Genomic DNA, 17,906 nt, shown 5'->3' on the forward strand with positions numbered 1-17,906 from the left:
AGGAGGGGAGAAGTAGGTGGTGGTGGTAGTGGTGGTGGTGGTGGTTCCTCCTCGATGCTTTAATAAGATGTCCATTACAGAGAGAGAGAGAGAGAGAGAGAGAGAGAGAGAGAGAGAGAGAGAGAGAGAGAGAGAGAGAGAGAGAGAGAGAGATGCACTGATGCGTAGTTTAATGGGTGGATACTCTCTCTCTCTCTCTCTCTCTCTCTCTCTCTCTCTCTCTCTCTCTCTCTCTCTCTCTAAGCACACACACACACACACACACACACACGTATGTCAATCACACACAAAACGTACGATCGTCACAAAAAGAAAATAAAAAAGTCACAGAATCAACAACCACAATAAACTGAAAACAAAAGCCAAAAATAAAAAAAAGACAGCCCAAAACAGTAAACAATATAGTAAAAAAAAAAAAAAAAAGAGAGATAAGAGGAGTGAGGAGTAAGACAAGGAGAGAAAGAGAGAGAGAGAGGAAAAAAGTGAAGATCAGACTGCGTGCGTTTGGTCCCGGTTTTATATATTTCGTATGATAACAAAGAACACCAAGACGTCTCATCAAAGTCGCCGTATAGCCGCTCCAGGACAAAGATCCAAGCTGGAGGTATTGACCGGCCACATCCTCCTCCTCCTCCTCCTCCTCCTCTTCTTCCCCTCCCACGTCTCCCTCGGGAACAAGTGACGTATTACTGATCCCTCCTTCCCTCTCTCCCTCCCATGCACTCTTTCTGTCGCTTCGCTTGCATGGTGTTTCTCTCTCTCTCTCTCTCTCTCTCTCTCTCTCTCTCTCTCTCTCTCTCTCTCTCTCTCTCTCTCAATAGATCAAAGCTGGCAAATTCACTCGCGTGTTTAGAGAGAGAGAGAGAGAGAGAGAGAGAGAGAGAGAGAGAGAGAGAGAGAGAGAGAGAGAGAGAGAGAGAGAAAATGATCTGGGTTTTCAAAGAACTGTTCATGACTCAAGTGATAGTTTAACAAGGATCTGCATCTTCAATGGGGAAAAAAGAAAAGAAAACATGACAACCCGAATAATCATGTGCCTTTCAAAACAGTACTTATGATAACTTACGTTTTAAAATACTGGCCAGGTATCAATGTACAGGGATTGTGATGGTGACTCAGGTGTATTAAAGGAAGCACTTCTTAGCACGAGGTGATCATGTAAATTGCAGGACGTTGGTTTGTTGTAAAAATGTGACACAAGGAGAAGTGTGACTAATGATATCATGGAGGCAACGAGGGCGGGCGAGGGAAGCGTAATGAGTAGAGGGTGTACTTAATGCAGCGTGAAGGTAATAGACGAAACACACCTTTGTCTGATCTGATCTTTATTTTCGAGTATTTCAAACTACAGGTTGCATATATATCAGTTCAGCACTGTCTAGCCCCTACCTTGTTCCGCCTAGACTACCTATGATCACGACACACTCTCGTTACCCTACACTTCATACACCTCGTACAAGACTACATCATCCAGATATATAACAAAGTACACAAACTAGAGACTCTCTAAAAATAGCACATAATTTTCTAGTGAATAATTTCAGCTTCTAGTCTTCTTCTCTTACCATGTACAAAATGATTACTATTTTTTGTTCAAAATTCACAGAATAACCATTTGTCTCCAATAACAGCAATAGACAAAACATAATATTGCTTTGCTTAATTCAAAATATGTTTGCATAATGGGCAGGCCCTTAGGCACTGTGCTGGGCCCTTGGCGGGGGCGGGGCCGCAGCGGGGGACGCCCGCCGGCCCCGCCCCCGCGCCGTCAGCCAAGGCTCTACCTCACCAGGGGTGGTCCGTGGCACGCACATGCGAGTACATCAGTTGAAAAACAAATGCCTATCACAGGAGGCAACTCTCCCACCTCGATATACTATGTGTGCCAAATGCTCCAATGTGCAGTATTAACTTGTGCATAGCAGAAGGAGTTGATTCTCTCCTAGTTAAGAGAATGAAATAAATTTTTGCACTTTACCTGCTTCTTGTGTAAGCAAAGGAATGTTAAATACTTGGCCAAGAAATACCTTCAAGGTATTCAATCGGAACCATTATGAAAATAATGCTATCCCATTCATGCATCGTATTGGCATCATCTAAGTGTTCAGACCATCAGACGCAGCGCCAGCCTCCCGCCGCGGGGCCTCGCGCGCTGGCCACGCAGGGCCGAGCCGGAAGGCTGCCGCTCGCCCGTGACTGGAGTCTGGCATCAGCTTATCGTACAAGAGATTGGGCACAAAGAGTGCAAAATAAAATACTGGTGGAGCTCAAGGGGCGGGGTACTGTAGGGGAGAGGAACCTGTTTAGGCGAGGAACTTGGGTTGCTACATGGCTGCCTCAGACCCTCGCGGGCCTGGGCTCTGGTAGGAATGGTTAGTGTCCAGCGCCGCGGCTTGACCTCGGCTGGCCTCGGTCCCACCGCGGCGCCAAACCGCCCACCGCCCCGCCACGCACGCCGATCGGTACTCTCAAAAAAATAACCTTCACATTGTTTCGGCGCGGGGCTCAGGGCGGGCAGGCGGCGGGACACACTGGGCAGGAGGTAGAGGGTGGTGGGACGAGGCTACGCTCCCCGCCGTCAGACTAGCATTTGACACTATCACACTGCACGATGGGCCTCCCGCGGCGCCTCGCACCCAACTAGAAAAGTCGGCAAGGGTGAGGGGGTCGATTTCACCACCACACCCGCATCACAATTTTTCTGACTCGGCGTTAAACCTACGGGAGTGTGAATGACAAACGTAATGATTGTCGTCGACGCCACGACCTCCGACCACATCCTCCTGATGTGGGCGGGGTGTGACCACTGGGAGACGCAAGCGGCAAATATATTATAAAGGAAAGAAATCTATCGCGTATGATTGCATAAGAGGAACCAACTAGAGACTAACGTATCACGAGTGTGCGAGGACGAGGGAGGCCGTACCTTAGGACCCACGTTACCGGGGAGCGAAACCTGTGCCCTGAGGCGACGTGAAGACGACGTAACGTGAAGCTGGGGAAGAGTGTGTCTCACGTGCAGGCCGCCAGGGGGTGGCCTTGGATTTGGAGGAAAAGGAGGAACAGGAGAAGATGGAGGCAGAGGAAGATACAAGCACAATACTGAAACATAACTACATCCCAGCCAACACCCGACGAAACAAACCGTGACAGAACAAAGCCACGAGATTGCAAGAAACGAAGGAAACCGTTCTTGTTTTGCATCAGCTGGGACGGAACTGCTCCTACACACCAAGACAGCACTGAGGGAACAGTAAAGGGTACGGGGGACTGTTGTTGGGATAGGAGGGGAGGGGAAGGGGAGGGAGGGGCGGCCGGCGCTGGGGGGAGGAGGGACCATCACGGCGAGACCAGGAACGAGACTCCTAACAGAGGGCGGGATAAGTAGCCTTATTATCACAAGCCGTTGATAATACTGATAAACGAGGGCCTTCCGCCGCGACGGTCCGCTGCTGCTGCATCACGCATCACTCTCCATGGCACAGGGGCGGCCGCGGGCGAGGCTCCGGGGCGCGCAAGGAAGACTCTCCATAATACTTTTTCTCCGTGCGCGGCAGCCCGGCGGAGCCTCCCCCGCGGCCTCCACAACGCCCAGCGCTGGCCGGAGGGTTTGCGAGGTGGCACGGGGTCAGTGTATGGCGGGTCTATGGTCCGGGGTGGGGCGAGGGGAGGGCGGGAGTGGGGGGCCACCGGGGAGGTGCTGCTGGGACAGACACTCACAGACGCGCAGGAACAAGCTCCTCCCTGAGGGGTGCGAGCCAGGAGCGACGCTGTGTCTTTTCCCGACTGTTGAGTTGTTATAAAAAAGAGAGATCGGGTGGTCACTGATCCGTCTGGACAGCACCTCCCCTGCAGCCCCCCTGTGTTTCCTGAGCTGCCTAAAAATTCACGGGCTACAGGGAAGGAATGTCTTTTCATTAATCTATCACCTGTGAGGTAGTCACTACGAATCGGGAAGCAAAAAGACTGCTGGCTTTCAATACCACCTATTGCATAGGACAAATATACAGAATTTCTAAAAATAAACAATACCTCTATAAAGGAGATTACAAAAAATCTGTTTTAAAATAATAATAATAATGATAATTATAATAATAATAATAAGGAGGAACTTAATATCTACCCTGATAAAGAGTACATACGATTATCATTCTTCAGTTATCACTTGTTTGCACCACCAAGCCTGTGGACTGAATACCTCTTGTGCAACCAACCGCCGGTCATTTCTCCGGCAGTAGTGGAAGAATCTGGTAAGCTGTACGCTGTGAAGGCAATGATGCACGGCTGTCCCGCCCCGGTGCTGGAGGGGTGGGAGGGACGCGACGCTCCCCACAGCACCAGGCGACACATGGGGGCGGGAGCTGGCCGGTGCTTACGAGGTCCCTCCGATGGGCAGGGTAGCGGAGATTGATTCCTCTGGCAGCAGGTGGTGGTGGTGAGGGTGGTGGCGGTGATGGTGGTGGTGGTGGTCTGTGTGCACCAAGGCCAAGACTCACAGCACTGGGGGCCTTGTGTGGACAGCTGAGAGGCCACAAGTGAGATGGCTAGATCCAAGAATGGGATAGATTATGAATGGTGTTGTTTGTTGTCATTTAGGTGATTCTGAATGATAGACTGAATGGTACTTTGTTTTCTAAGGCATGTTAGTTTGTTTTTTCTTCCTTTGTTAAGTCCAGAAAGGGATAGGTAAGATGTATATGAATAGCTAGCTCTCCTATCAAAAAATATAGCTCTAGAGTGGGTGTATAACTCTGTACAATATAGTTACAGGCGCTCCATCTACAGCTGCTGCATCACTCACACATTTACCACTACCTCTTAACCCTCATGGGGCATCTGCAACTCTCACTCTTGTAGAATTTTGAAAAGAAAAAATATTGGATCAGGTGCACGTGAACCTCTAATGATCTCTTTCTCTCTCTCTCTCTCTCTTTCTAAACATAGGTGGGACTTCAGTGATTCTTGAAAAGTCAGGATCAGACACATTTCAAAAGCTTTCCTTAATGCTAATCGGGTTGCTTCATTAAGACTTCCCACTTAGCAAAGAAGTGGAGGGGAAGGGAAGGAAAAAACCAGTGACATTTTACAATAAAGAAAATGATATGTTACTTCAATTAAAATAGAGAGGGGGATAGGGAAACGACTTGATGACGGACAAAACTAACATATCCAATGAAATCTACTTGGAGATGGTAACTAAAACAACAAGGGAAGTTGGAGGATGTACAGAGAAAATTGAGGGAGTGTGATAAGAGTAAAAAAAGAATCAGGAAACTGAAAAGGTATAGGGAAAAGACTGGGGCTGGGAGGAGGGAGGGAAAAAGGGAGGGGGTGAGCCGGGCCTTCATGCAACACAGAGCTCCTCCACCAAGCGCTGCTCCACACCCAGCATGAGGTCTTCACTCGGCACGTTGACGCTCAGCAGGACGTGCTTCTTGATGCGCTCCTGCAGTCGCTGGGCCATGAGGGTGGTGCGCTGGCTGCCCTCTGTGACTGGCCCCAGCAGGGAAGAGGTGGCAGGTGGCCCCACGCGAGGGGTGAAGGCCGCCACCAGGGAGCCAAGCTTGGCCTCCTCAGTGCCCACCCAGATGTACACGCTGCCAGCCAGTGTCAGCATCTGGTAGTACAGGGTGATGCCGCCTTCCTGCGAGTGGAACTCACGCAGGTTCATCATGTTGGGTGTGAGTTCGTCCATCGCTGGGTGCTTGCCTGCCTGCTTGGCGTCTGCACTTGCTGCTCCCTCTCTCTCCCTCTCTCGTCCCGTCCACCTGGCCGTCTGGACTTGTCAGAGGAGTTGGTCGGTACTTAAGTATCGAGAGGCCAGAGAATGGCGTCCTCACAGCCACACCTTCACGCAGTGTTATATCTTAAGAATTCACAGCGTCTTTATAGTATATATATTATTAAAAATTATTTGCATGCATAATACTTCACTTTGCTTTTTCTTCTTTTCCAAAGGCAATTGTACTTGATTTATTTTTATAATAGTATACTGAAACAACACAGATGTTCTACAGAAGCTAAACTCACTCTAAGATTTGCACATTACAAACTACACTCATATAGGCAAAGTATAGGTCTCTTGGTTCTTGTGTTTGCTTGCTTGTGTTTTATGAAGTGCAGTTTGAATGATATTTGGGAAGTTAATGACTGGAGATAGGAACTTTTTGCTACTTTGGGTTTGTTGTGTCTCAGATGTCACAATCTGCGTCCTCAGGCGCCTCTGCAAAGGAGAAAATGGCCCGTGAGAGATTAGAGCCAGTGGTGCTCACAGCCTTACATACCTCCCATGCCGTCCCCCACATCCCTACCAGGGACCACACTCAGCCCCAAAATTATAACACATCAGCATCAGCTCACTATGGGTAAAACAAAAGCAAAAGCTAATGCCACTTTGTCAAGAGAAAAATTCTTAATAACTGAACTAGAGAATTTAAGGGTTGTTACATTGTTCTCAAAGCTAGTCTTCCAGCAGTCCCTTCTGTTGGTGACACTTGTGTTTAGATGCTAGGAGGAAAGGTCACAGCATTCCCCTTGTGGGTTTGCTGTGTGTGAGGTCGTGCTTACTCTAAGGTCAGAGGGCAGCGCTGGCTGACCTTAGGGCTATGGTAGGTTAATCCTATGTAAGTTTGTGCCACAAAGTTCATTTATAATTACCTTTGTGAAATCTACTACACAGCCTTTTATGTATCTAGAAGTTTTCTGAAAAAGAAAAGAAATTAATGAATATCAGCCATTCTACAAAGAAATGAGGCATGCAATATCTCTCGAGAAAAATAAGGAAAAATCACACTGAAAATATGAGCAGAATCATGCAAAAAAAATTCAAGGGACAGGTCAGGAATCTACAGTAAGTATTGTTTATAAAATTTTGGCCCATAAGGCATCATGCACCGCTACCACCATCAGCATGCAGACTGAAGGGCCGCGGACCACCCCATGCTGCCCCGCGGCCCGCCCTGTAGGGGAGGGACGCCGTTACCTTCATCGCTATTACAGGCAGCCTTGCCTTCGCCCGGCCTGGCTGCCGAAAGGTCCAGAGCTGCCGCGGACAGGCTGTTGGTGGTGCTTAGGAGGGATGTGGGGGGGGCCTTGAGGGCAGAGGGGGCCTTGTTGGCTAGGGGGGAGCTAGCACTGGTAGTAGTGGTTGTGGAGGTGGGAGTAGAAGAGGGCACTGCTGACAGCTGCCCAGAGTTCAACAGGGACAGCAGGTTGAGGTTCATGCCTAGGGTGCTGAGGGGGCTGGTGGTGATGCCGTGGTGTTCACCCAGCCCCCCGTGGGCGCCGCTGGTGCTGACATGGACGCCAGCAGAGGCGGCACTGGCGTTGCCGTTGGCCTGGCTGCTGGCACTCTGGTAGAGGTTCTTCATGGTCTCCACGTAGTAGTTCCGGGCAGCCTCCGAGTAGACGGTCTTCATGAGGTCTGGGTTGGTGAGCATGGTTTGCATGATGCTCTGGTTCATGGCCGCAATCATCAGCGGGTTGAGGGGGTTGAGGGGGTTCAGCAGGTTGAGCATGCCAGTGCTCTGCTGGTGTTTATGATGCTGCTCCATCTGCTTCTGCTGCTGCTCCATCTGTTCCCTCTGCTGTTTCTGCAGCTTCTCCAGCTCCTTCTCTCGGAGCACCTGCAGCTCCTTTTCTCTCTGCTGCTGCAACTCCCGCTCCCGCTCCTTCTCTGCAAGTTTGCGCTCCTCGTACTCCTTCATGTCCTTGATGTACCGCTGCCGGTCCTGCTCTGAAAGCTCCACAAACTTCTGCTTCTCGGTGTCGCCCATGTTGCGCCAGAGCTCCCCAGCACGCTTGCCGAAGTCTGCAAACTGTGGGAACTCCTTGCCCTCCTCCATCAGTTTTCGCTTGAAGTAGGCGCAGAAGTGCATGAAGGGCGTGCAGGCCTTCTTGGGCATGTCAGGCTGCCTCCGCCTCTTCTTCTTGCGTCTGCGTGTGGGCCCAGGCATGGCCACTGCCTGAGGGCCCATCCTGCCCGCTGCTGAGGGCCCCTGCAGCAGTGCCTCATAAGGCCGCATCAAGCTGCCATTCTGTCTGGCCTGCGCAGCAGCGGCCAGGCTCCCCAGGCCCCCTAGGCCCCCGTGGCAACCCCCGAGACCCCCAGCACTGCCCCCGGCCAGCAGCTTGAGCAGGTCCGTCTGTGAAGGGGCACCACTCGTCCCATTCTCTCCACTGCAACAGCCAGAATAACAACTAACAGCCACTGCACACTGGCCACTCTACTCACCTCTCCTCCCCGGGGGAGCCGCGCTGCCCCCTGGCCCTGAGCGCACTACTCACCATACGTCATGTTGCTCGGTGCAGAGAGGAGTGGTATTATATACAAATAGTGCAGAGTACCAAAGATGGTGGAAACATGGAAAAAATGTCATGATGCTAAGCTCATCACAAGCCTGTGCCTACAATGGAAAATGTTTCCATTCCTAAACCCTTGCAAAGTACACTGAAATAAGAGGTAAACATGGCAAATTCAAAGCAAAGGTTAAACATTAATATTTGATGAAAAAAATAAAGCAATCCAACTGACAATCAAATGGAATTAGAAATGGCAAGTCTTCTGAGAACTCCTGACCCATCCCAAGGAGTGTTGGATGTGCTCTTACAACTCCAGACAGCGATGCTCAAAGGGATCAAATTTAAAAATATATATCAAAGATAAACCAGAGAAAAATGTTAAAATGTTATTAGTGGAATCCAAAAAAAACATATATGAGCCAAAGAAGCTACAAACCCTTTTGCAAAAACACACCGTGCATCAAATGTCAGTAAACAGAGCAGTCAAAACATCTGGCCAAATATATGGTAAAAGAGAGCGCTCTGGATGAACCATTCCAAAGACTGTGCCTCAGCCCACAGGAGGAAAATCTGAGGCTCATGACTGATTACTGAGTGAAAATGGTTGACCCAGGCAACAAAAAAAAAAGGGATAGATAAGAAATTCCCTTTCATGGTGCATAAAAAATAATAAATGTAACAGTATCAAAATATCCAAGTTTACAGAAAATGACCGGGTGTCTCTGGGTGAGCCAGTCTACATACCAGGGTGAATGGTAACCTCTCGCTTGCCAGGTGAAGAGAACAAACAAACAAAGTCAATGTCAGCTTAGATCAGGCAGCATTTATAAATTTTTGTCAGCAATTTATTCCAGATCTTTATTGTCATGACGAGAGATGTGAGTGATGCTGGCCCACAATTGTCTACAAAAGGGCGCTTCTTATCTTAAGTTTGTGAGGGCAGCTGGGATTTATAGCTGTTAGGAGATATTCACAGACATCTATCACCCCTCTACTGTGCTTAACTCCTATTGCTTTAGTACTGGACAATTGGGATTACTCTTTTAATCATTAGGTCATTAAGATTAACTGTAAAATTGTCCAAGAGAAGAGAAATTCCAAGTGCTTTTCAATAAGTGACTAAGTTGAAGAGCAAAAATTGTGATATAAACTGCTACTTGTGTTCTCTCTTCTTCTTTCTTTTGTTTTAATGGGAACAAGAGGGGTACAAGGAAATTATTACACTTACCCATTGACAGCCTTTCCCAGCTTCTCAACAACCAAGTCATCCATGTATGTTCATATGTGAGGGAAGCTTGATTTGATGCACCTGTGGACAAAGAGAACATTTATCACATATGCACATTAACTCATCAAACAAACATATATTCACATCCACATAATATCTCAAACTAATGTTTTCAAATACAGAAAAAGAGATACAGCTTATCAATTTGGTTCTCTCTCTCTCTCTCTCTCTCTCTCTCTCTCTCTCTCTCTCTTTCATTAATAGAGTGGAATCTTGTTAAACTATGACAAGTCATGAAAGCAGACTTGAAAATCACAGTAACTTTCATCATAGCTTGTTGAAACATTTGGGAATACAAGCTAAAGTCCAGGGTTGAATAAAAATGAGAGAATTAAGCAAAATTCAATGTAACTTTACAGCCACATAAGCTTCTCTGAAGTGATACAGACTGATCCATGTCAACACAGAAGAAGTCTTTCAAAACAATGATGCCACCTCATACACAACACAATACACACATTCATGCATGTATAATACAGAGCTGTCAACCTTTCCCTACATGTGGTTGTGTGTGGGTGTGTGTGGCTGGCAAGGTGTGAGCGCAGTGCAATATTTCCCACGCTAATCATAGGTGCCAGTGCTCACCCCCTCACCCCCTAAGTCATTCCTCTCGACCCCCATTCTTGGGAAGGAAAGTTGGTGGCCTTTAACAGTGGGAAATTATCTTACATGCAGTTTTTCAGGTTTTTATGGCAAGTCTTCTTCTGCTTGGTTAAATGAATATGATTACCTTGGTTACTGTAGTTTTTGAGGTGTTGAACTCTTCAGTATTTGAGAACTATGAGAATGCCATTAGGGTACTCACATATGGCCAGTGAAATATGTATAGGGAATATAAACAGCCAGAATAAAGGCTAGTAATGGTAAGGAAATGCCACTCCTAAACAAAAGAGCTTTAGAAAAAGGACTCTTGCTTTTATGGCAGCTTGAGGTAATGACAGGTTGGCGCAAGGGTGGCAATGGTGCAGCGCAGGGTGGCAAGGAAACATGTCCTCTGACAAAACTCGCTTCACGGTAATCATCTGGTTTCTTTCATGCGTCTCCCCTTCAGAGCCACTTCAGGAGACAAAGCACACATAGCCCCTCCTCCAATCCTCCTTCCCTCCCTTGCTCCCTCTCCTCTTAGCCCACCTACACTCTGGGAACATGGATCTTATCATCATAATACAAAGCCATGATGCAGCATAGACAAACACTCCCTCCCTGGACTGCGCGAATCACGAGTGTTGAAATACCCGATCATAACATTATTGATTCATTGCCGGTGTAAAAATGCCCAGCACCACCACCAGCACCACCACCACCACTACTCGCTCATGACAAGGAGGGGAGATGAGAACTGTGTCAACATTCTCCGATTGCACGACAAAAGGCGATGCGAACACAAGCACAGCCGGAATGGACAAAATGACAAATGCGCTCAAAGGTTTGGAAGTAAGGGTGCCTGCTGCCGCCCAACAACCACAGAACAGATGAAAGACCCCCCGAGTAATGCTAACAATGGAAAGCATCACTCTCCCCCTGCTTAGTGCCCACCCCTCTCTCTCCCATCCTCCTGCTCTGTCTCACCCTCTCCCTCTCCCCTTTGCTCTTACCCCTTGTGAACACCCACCCTCCTCCACTCTCCTGAGCCCTTGTCCTGCTCTTTCCCTCCGCTCTCTCTCTCTCTCTCTCTCTCTCTCTCTCTCTCTCTCTCTCTCTCTCTCTCTCTCTCTCTCTCTCTCTCTCTCGCTCTTGCTCTCCCCCTCCCTAGTGTGAAGCCTGGCCCTCTCATAGCCCCCCTCCTCCTCCCCAGTTTTTTGTGTGTGGAAACAAAGACAGCTAGCTCAGACATCCCCAACTCAGGGCTGCAATATTGATCACCCCCAGAAGCTTAATCACACGGTGCATGGGTACAGAGCGCTGGCTTGCACACTCTCTTGCATCGCCGCATCGCTATTGTGTTTGTGGGAAGAGGGTTTATTCTACCTTACTGAGGCTTCTTCTTCTTCTCTTTCTCTTTTTTTTTTTTTGCCTATGCTGAAATATATGCGTCTTTCCTCATCTTACTGCCACTTTGTCCTGCTGCTTTGTAAAGGCTCAGGGGTTCCTGGATAAAATGGAGTGATTGTTCCTGCTTGTCTGATGAAATGCTGTGCTTCTCTGTGTGTGAGTGTGTTGCTGCCTCAATGTGTGTGTGTGTGTGTGTGTGTGTGTGTGTGTGTGTGTGTGTGTGTGTGTGTGTGTGTGTGTGTGTGTGTGTGTGTGTGTGTGTGTGTGTGTGTGTGTGTGTGTGGTTTTGAGAGAGCTGTGTTGCTTCTCATAGGTTGAGGGCAGGTTAGGTTTGGTTAGGTTTACTGAGGTCTTCTCTCACAGATTTCATTGTAATTAAATTTCCACGGATGTGAGGTGTGTGTGTGTGTGTGTGTGTGTGTGTGTGTGTGTGTGTGTGTGTGTGTGTGTGTGTGTGTGTGGAGAGAGAGAGAGAGAGAGAGAGAGAGAGAGAGAGAGAGAGAGAGAGAGAGAGAGAGAGAGAGAGAGAGAGAGAGAGAGAGAGAGAGAGAGAGAGAGAGAGACTGTATGAAATATACACTCAAAATAATAATAATTTAAAAAAAAAGTTCTTCCTAACTAGTGAAATGATGCCCTTAAACACACAGAGTAATAACGCATATGAGCGCGTAATCACCCTTAGTAATTAATGCAAAACTTAACACGGCATGGCTCATAAATATTCCAACTCATACAAACAATTCACACACACACACACACACACACACACACACGTTCAGCTGTCAAGCACGAAATGGGTGACACACACACACACACACACACACACACACACACACACACTTCCTTCTTCACACGAACAAATTGACTCGCTAAAATGCACCCACATTTACACCCACCGAGCGCTGCAAGTTGAATATCTGAATAAGCCAAGTCATTGAGAATTCCCTTAACACCCATGTATACTTAACGCTCTATTACTCAAGTCTAACCCCCTAATACCACACCCCACCACACTGCACCCGCCCTGCATACCTGACAGCATCGTAACACTCCGCGACGGGCGAAACTTGTAGCAAAAATAACGAAAATCAGGTGAAAAAGCCGAGCAAGGAGACTCGAACCTCTCGCCCTTGCTTTGTTGACTCCGATCTCTCTCTCCCACAAGTGTTGCCACTCGCTTCCCCTTCGGTCTTTTAAAGTACCTCATTTACTACCCATCCAAGACATCCATAGCCGGTGTGATGTGCTATATGGCTTAACACACTCCCCCTTAATCATTAGAGAACTCTTTGTCTTGCGGTGGATGTGTGCATTTTAATGTATAGCGAATTGTAACTTAAGGTGTCGGTTGTATTTACTCAACGCGTGCTCTGTGGTGTACAAGTGAGAGAGATGTATGAGTCTGATAGTTTTCTAGGTTATACTGATCTAATTCATGATTTCACGGAGTTCACAGTATACGTTTAACTTTCAATATCACCTTTACAAGCTACTTTCAGTTCTGTTACCAGGAATTATTGTGAAACTCTTCTACTGTTACTCCCACTGTACTCTCAGCACACTCGAGGTAGACTGAGCGCAGCCTGAGCCGCGGGAATATTATAAACTTATTGGTAAGACGTGTTTACTTCGAACATCTCATCAAGGTTCGATTCCTGAGCACTCCATTCACATAAGCTCAGTGTTTCGAAACGATCCATTACTGCACCGCCCAATTCTTACTGTCAGGTTTCTTGGAACACTTCGGGGATTGAAACTGCTTGTTCTCACTTTTCATCCTCCATGAACAAGACCGCCACAGTATTAGCGAGGGAAAGCGAATGACTGGGGAATTCTGGCCCTCTAAGGAGACTCAGAAGAGACAGTCACCCTTGCCTTAATCTCTTGTGTTCACGGTAGCACGGCCGCTCAGACCCTAAGCGACTTGCAAGGCAGGCATCGATGCAAGAGATGAAAAAGGAAAACAAGACCTAGTGACAAATGCTTTATATTCTTTTCAGTCACATACATATGGATTAACAACGCAATAAATATTCAGCTTATATGCTTCAGAAATCTCGTTTTATGTCATCATAAAAGACAAAAATGAGATCTACGATCTTTAAATTAACTCAGTCTAGCTTGAATTTGACCGAGGGAAGGCAGAGTAGCTCAAAAATGAGTAAAGTTTTATAGTGAGTTAAGAATTCAGTAGCGAAAGGCTCAGAAAAGTGTCTCAACTCACTCCTTGTAATTCGGTTTGGCAACCTTGATTTGACGTAGCCACTCTCTCTCTCTCTCTCTCTCTCTCTCTCTCTCTCTCTCTCTCTCTCTCTCTTCGAAATATACAGAATCTGCCATTAGTTTCGCCCCTCGCATGTATTTTCAAGCTGGCACACGAGGGCGGGCAGCGGGCGTCATTCCTGAGCGTTGATTCAGCCTCCCTCGTGCGGCTCTTTCGGTTCAGGTGCTAGGACGTAATCAAGTTAATGCCATCGGTTCCTGCAGCTCCCGAATACATTATCAGTACTGGGGAATGCATGGGCGTTACTTTTATCTATCATTACAGCACCGATCTCTATTTTTTTTATGGTGTTTGAGGGAAGTTACAGCTGTGTAACACAGTGAGTGACAATGTTGAGCGCGGGGAGAGTAGAGAGGCCATTTGAAGCACGTAATAATGCGCGCCATTCATTGCCCACACCAGAGCCACCCGACGCCAGCCAGCACCCTCCTTCCTCACTCGCCCCGGGGTAGAAAATGTATATGGAACGGAGTCATTAAAGTGGTTTTTATGTAGGGTGGAGAGGCCATCCCATTTCACTCACCCATAAAAACTTGTCACAGAGAAGCGGAGGAGGGCATAGAGGGAAACGGTTTTGTATTGTCATTAACACACGCCAGACGCCCGAGCCCTAGCCTTCAATTTCCCTTCTGTGGTGGATGGTAGATAGCTAGTCGCCTCACAGCTGACCTAGCCGGCCCAGAGGTATTTCCTGACCACCGACCACTGTCACCAGGCCGTTACCTCACCCCAGGCCTCCCCATGCCCTCTACCCTATGCCCAGAAACCTCCCGATGCCCCTGCCTTGGTGTAGATCCAGTGGTCCACCCAAGCCTCCCAACCTCCCAAGCCTCCGTCCCTCCAGCGCCTTTTTCTCCCCGCTCTGCTGCTGTGATGGCTTTCTCGCCCGAAGTCCAGCGCCATGCCCCAGATTATTACGAATCCTGCGTTTTTTTTTTTTTTTTTTCTCGTTATTGTGATGCGGTACATTTAAAAAGAGGAACGCCAAATGTTAGCAGGAAGGACATACCGTATGATTACCACTGGCGTTTAGGATTATTAACACTCATTTTTCATCTCGCAGCGGAGAGAAAGAGAGTGACAAAAACTCGATTCCATTGGCGTCAGCTTATCACGAGCCCGACGTGAGAGGGAGGAAGAGAGAGAGAGAGAGGAAAAAAATAACTGAAAGCGAATTCAAGGTGTCAGGTGTTGTTGTAGGCAGGCGTGGTGGGTGATCTGAGTGCATTAGGTTAGACTGATATTCCTTCTGCAGTGGGTAGCTTGACCGTGAGCGCCAAAGGAGAGTCTAGGGATCAGCTCGGCCCATCAAGCTCTCGGGGAATGGCTTGGCGTGGCGCGGCGGGAAAGTCGACCTTTTGATATCACCAAGATGACACGTCGCTACGCAATTTCACCATTTCCCTCAACGGTGCGGTAGAGTATAAATTATCCTTCGTACCATTTCATTACGTGGAGTCTTTGTGGTGGCGGCGTGAGTAATGTGTGACCGCGGCGGAAGAGAGAGAGAGAGGGAGAGGGACACACACACACACACACACACACATGGATAGAGAGAAAGAGAGGAAGAGCGCGGCTTGTTCTTGAGACATACACAGCGGAGAGAGATTAGGCAACGCAAGCTGGTGGTGGTGGTGGTGGTGGTGGTGGCGGCGGCTGTGGAGGAGGTAGTGGTGGTGGTGAAGTATTGACTGACGCCGCACTAGGCAATATTCTTTTTCTGTATTCGCGACCCCTTGGCCTCCCCGTGGGGCGAGGGAGAGAGAGAGAGAGAGAGAGAGAGAGAGAGAGAGAGAGAGAGAGAGAGAGAGAGAGAGAGACACTGAGAGAGTGCGAGAAGACCCCTGCTGCTACTACCACCACCACTGCCACCACTGCCACCACCATCTCTCCCTCTCTCCCCCCTTCACACCCCTTCACGGCCACAGCGTCACTCTCCCCTACTCTCCCACTGCTCTCCCGCCCCCCAAAGCCCTTCATGCTGCAGGATCCGCCGCCAGATCCCCTCTACGGTGCGCCCTTTGTTACGGTCTTGTCGGGCGCCTCTGGGTAAACACATCAGACCGGCGGCGCCCTCAACCAGCCTTCAATTTACAGCCCCCATTGACTGCCCTCCCGACACACGACCGCCTCAGACCTCTTTTATGACTCTCTCGTCCATTAATACATAACTCCCGGCGCATACACCATCGTAAATGTATAATTATCTCCCTCTCTTTTGCCTGTATGCGCGTATGTAACCTGTGGTGTGGGAAGGTGCTGGGGGAAGAGGGTGGGCAGACAGATAGATAGACAGATGGATGTAAAGTTCCCTCCGTCCATCCGTCCGTCTTTCCTTCACTGCTTCCTTCCACTCTCTCTCTCTCTCTCTCTCTCTCTCTCTCTCTCTCTCTCTCTCTCTCTCTCTCTCTCTCTCTCTCGAGCGGTGGACGTCATGCTCCGTGTGGTGTTTGTCGCCCGGGTTTCTCTCTCTCTCTCTCTCTCTCTCTCTCTCTCTCTCTCTCTCTCTCTCTCTCTCTCTCTCTGATCGATCCGACTTTCTTTGGCGGCGAAAATAACTGCTGCTATAGCTTAGGAGGTGACACCGCCAACCCGTCCGCGGAAGCTTGCGCGTCCTCTCCCACCTGTCCACCTACAGAACGCAAGGTGCTCGTGTTAATTAATTATCACCTGGGATACCGTAGCGTGCGGGAGTATGCATGTTAGTTCGTCTATATATGTATTAAGAAACACTTTGCTCTCTCAACACACGTATTTTTAAAGGCCACCGAGATGATTAGCTGGGTTTTCAAGAGTGTTTCTCCTGTTAATAATGTAGAAATGCTGTTAATCTGTCACTAGAGTCGTAAAAACACCATTAAAAACCCGTGTCACTTCAACTGTTATGGAGCCTCTTGAATGTAGCGGAGGTGCGGCGCAGAAGTGTTGCAGAATATGGTCCTGTATTCGAAAGATGGAGAAACTTACGAGTGAGTGATGCGAGTGAGTGACTGTGTGTGTGTGTGTGTGTGTGTGTGTGTGTGTGTGTGTGTGTGTGTGTGTGTGTGTGTGTGTGTGTGTGTGTGTGTGTGTGTGTGTGTTGTCGGATTAATGTAAATATTGGCTAGCAGGACCACCGGAGCAGGTAAGCTAAATGGATGTTAACTAGGTCAGGGTTGTGTGGCGGCACTGGGAACAATGAGACTATACGTGTGTGTGTGTGTGTGGGCAAGGCGGCGGAGGGGCGGGGCGTGAGGGCAGCGAGGTGGGTCGTGACGATGATGATGATGAGAATTTGTGGTGAGAGCGAAGTGGAGAGGGAGGGGAGGGGGAGGGGTGGAGGTGTGCAATGCGTGGTGAGGGCGGTGTGGTGCTGTGGTGGTGATGAGTGTGGTGAACGCGCTGGGGATGATGGCAGGAGTGACAGAGGTATTAATGAGGGCCATTGTGAGGTTGTCCGCGCGGCTTGAGGGTGAGGAAGAGGAGGAGGAGGAGGAGGAGGAGGAGGAGGAGGAGGAGGAGGAGGAGGAGGAGGAGGAGGAGGAGGAGAGGAAGAGAGAGACTCGCTTACCTCTCCTACTCCTCCTGCTACTACTCCTTGCTCTTCCTCCCTCTTCTTCCCTACTCCTCCTCCTCCTCCAGCTCTGTCGCCCGCCTATCACACACACTGCTCCTGACTCGTCTCTCATTGTCCCCGCCGCCTCCTCCTCCTCCTCCTCCTCCTCCTCCTCCTCCTCCTCCTCCTCCTCCTCCTCCTCCTCCTCCTCCCGCCTCACGCAGCCCATACTCTCACCACACTCATCACCCTACATCACAGCGCGCAAATCCATACCACACAGAGACGCGCCGAGCAGGAGTAGGAAGAGAGAGAGAGAGAGTGACCAGGAGGCGTGTGAGTTAGTGGGCTCACTCCACCGCGGTCTTTGGAGGAGGTGGAGGTGGAGGAGGTGGAGGCCGGAAGGGGTGACAGGTCATGGGGGTGAGACATGGGGGTTATATAAAAGGGATGTGTGGGTGGTGGTGGTGGTGGTGGTGGTGGGTGGTGGTGCGCGTGGTTGGCGA

The 17,906-nt window shown here is 49.0% G+C and overlaps 1 protein-coding gene across 17 annotated transcripts in view; it reads right to left on the bottom strand.

Moving 5' to 3' along the window:
• Positions 1-1,308: 1,308 nt before the first annotated feature.
• Positions 1,309-17,906, bottom strand: part of LOC135109775 (DNA ligase 1-like) — a 48,805-nt gene continuing 32,207 nt past the window's right edge. For 6 of the 17 annotated variants that reach the window (XM_064021401.1, XM_064021395.1, XM_064021403.1 and 3 more), the window contains exons 2-4: positions 9,530-9,610; positions 6,983-8,178; positions 1,309-6,223 (exon numbers count right to left, since the gene is read on the bottom strand). In XM_064021401.1, coding sequence (XP_063877471.1) covers positions 6,192-6,223; positions 6,983-8,178; positions 9,530-9,573 — 1,272 coding nt within the window. In that variant the 5' untranslated portion in view covers positions 9,574-9,610 and the 3' untranslated portion in view covers positions 1,309-6,191. Of the gene's footprint in view, positions 6,224-6,657; positions 6,703-6,982; positions 8,179-9,529; positions 9,611-12,613; positions 12,966-13,061; positions 13,822-17,906 lie in introns of those variants that run through there. The other 11 variants (XR_010272902.1, XR_010272900.1, XR_010272905.1 and 8 more) reach the window with 7 other exon arrangements.

Source organism: Scylla paramamosain, chromosome 19 (assembly GCF_035594125.1).
Source record: "Scylla paramamosain isolate STU-SP2022 chromosome 19, ASM3559412v1, whole genome shotgun sequence".
In the NCBI taxonomy this organism is placed as follows: Eukaryota; Metazoa; Arthropoda; class Malacostraca; order Decapoda; family Portunidae; genus Scylla; species Scylla paramamosain.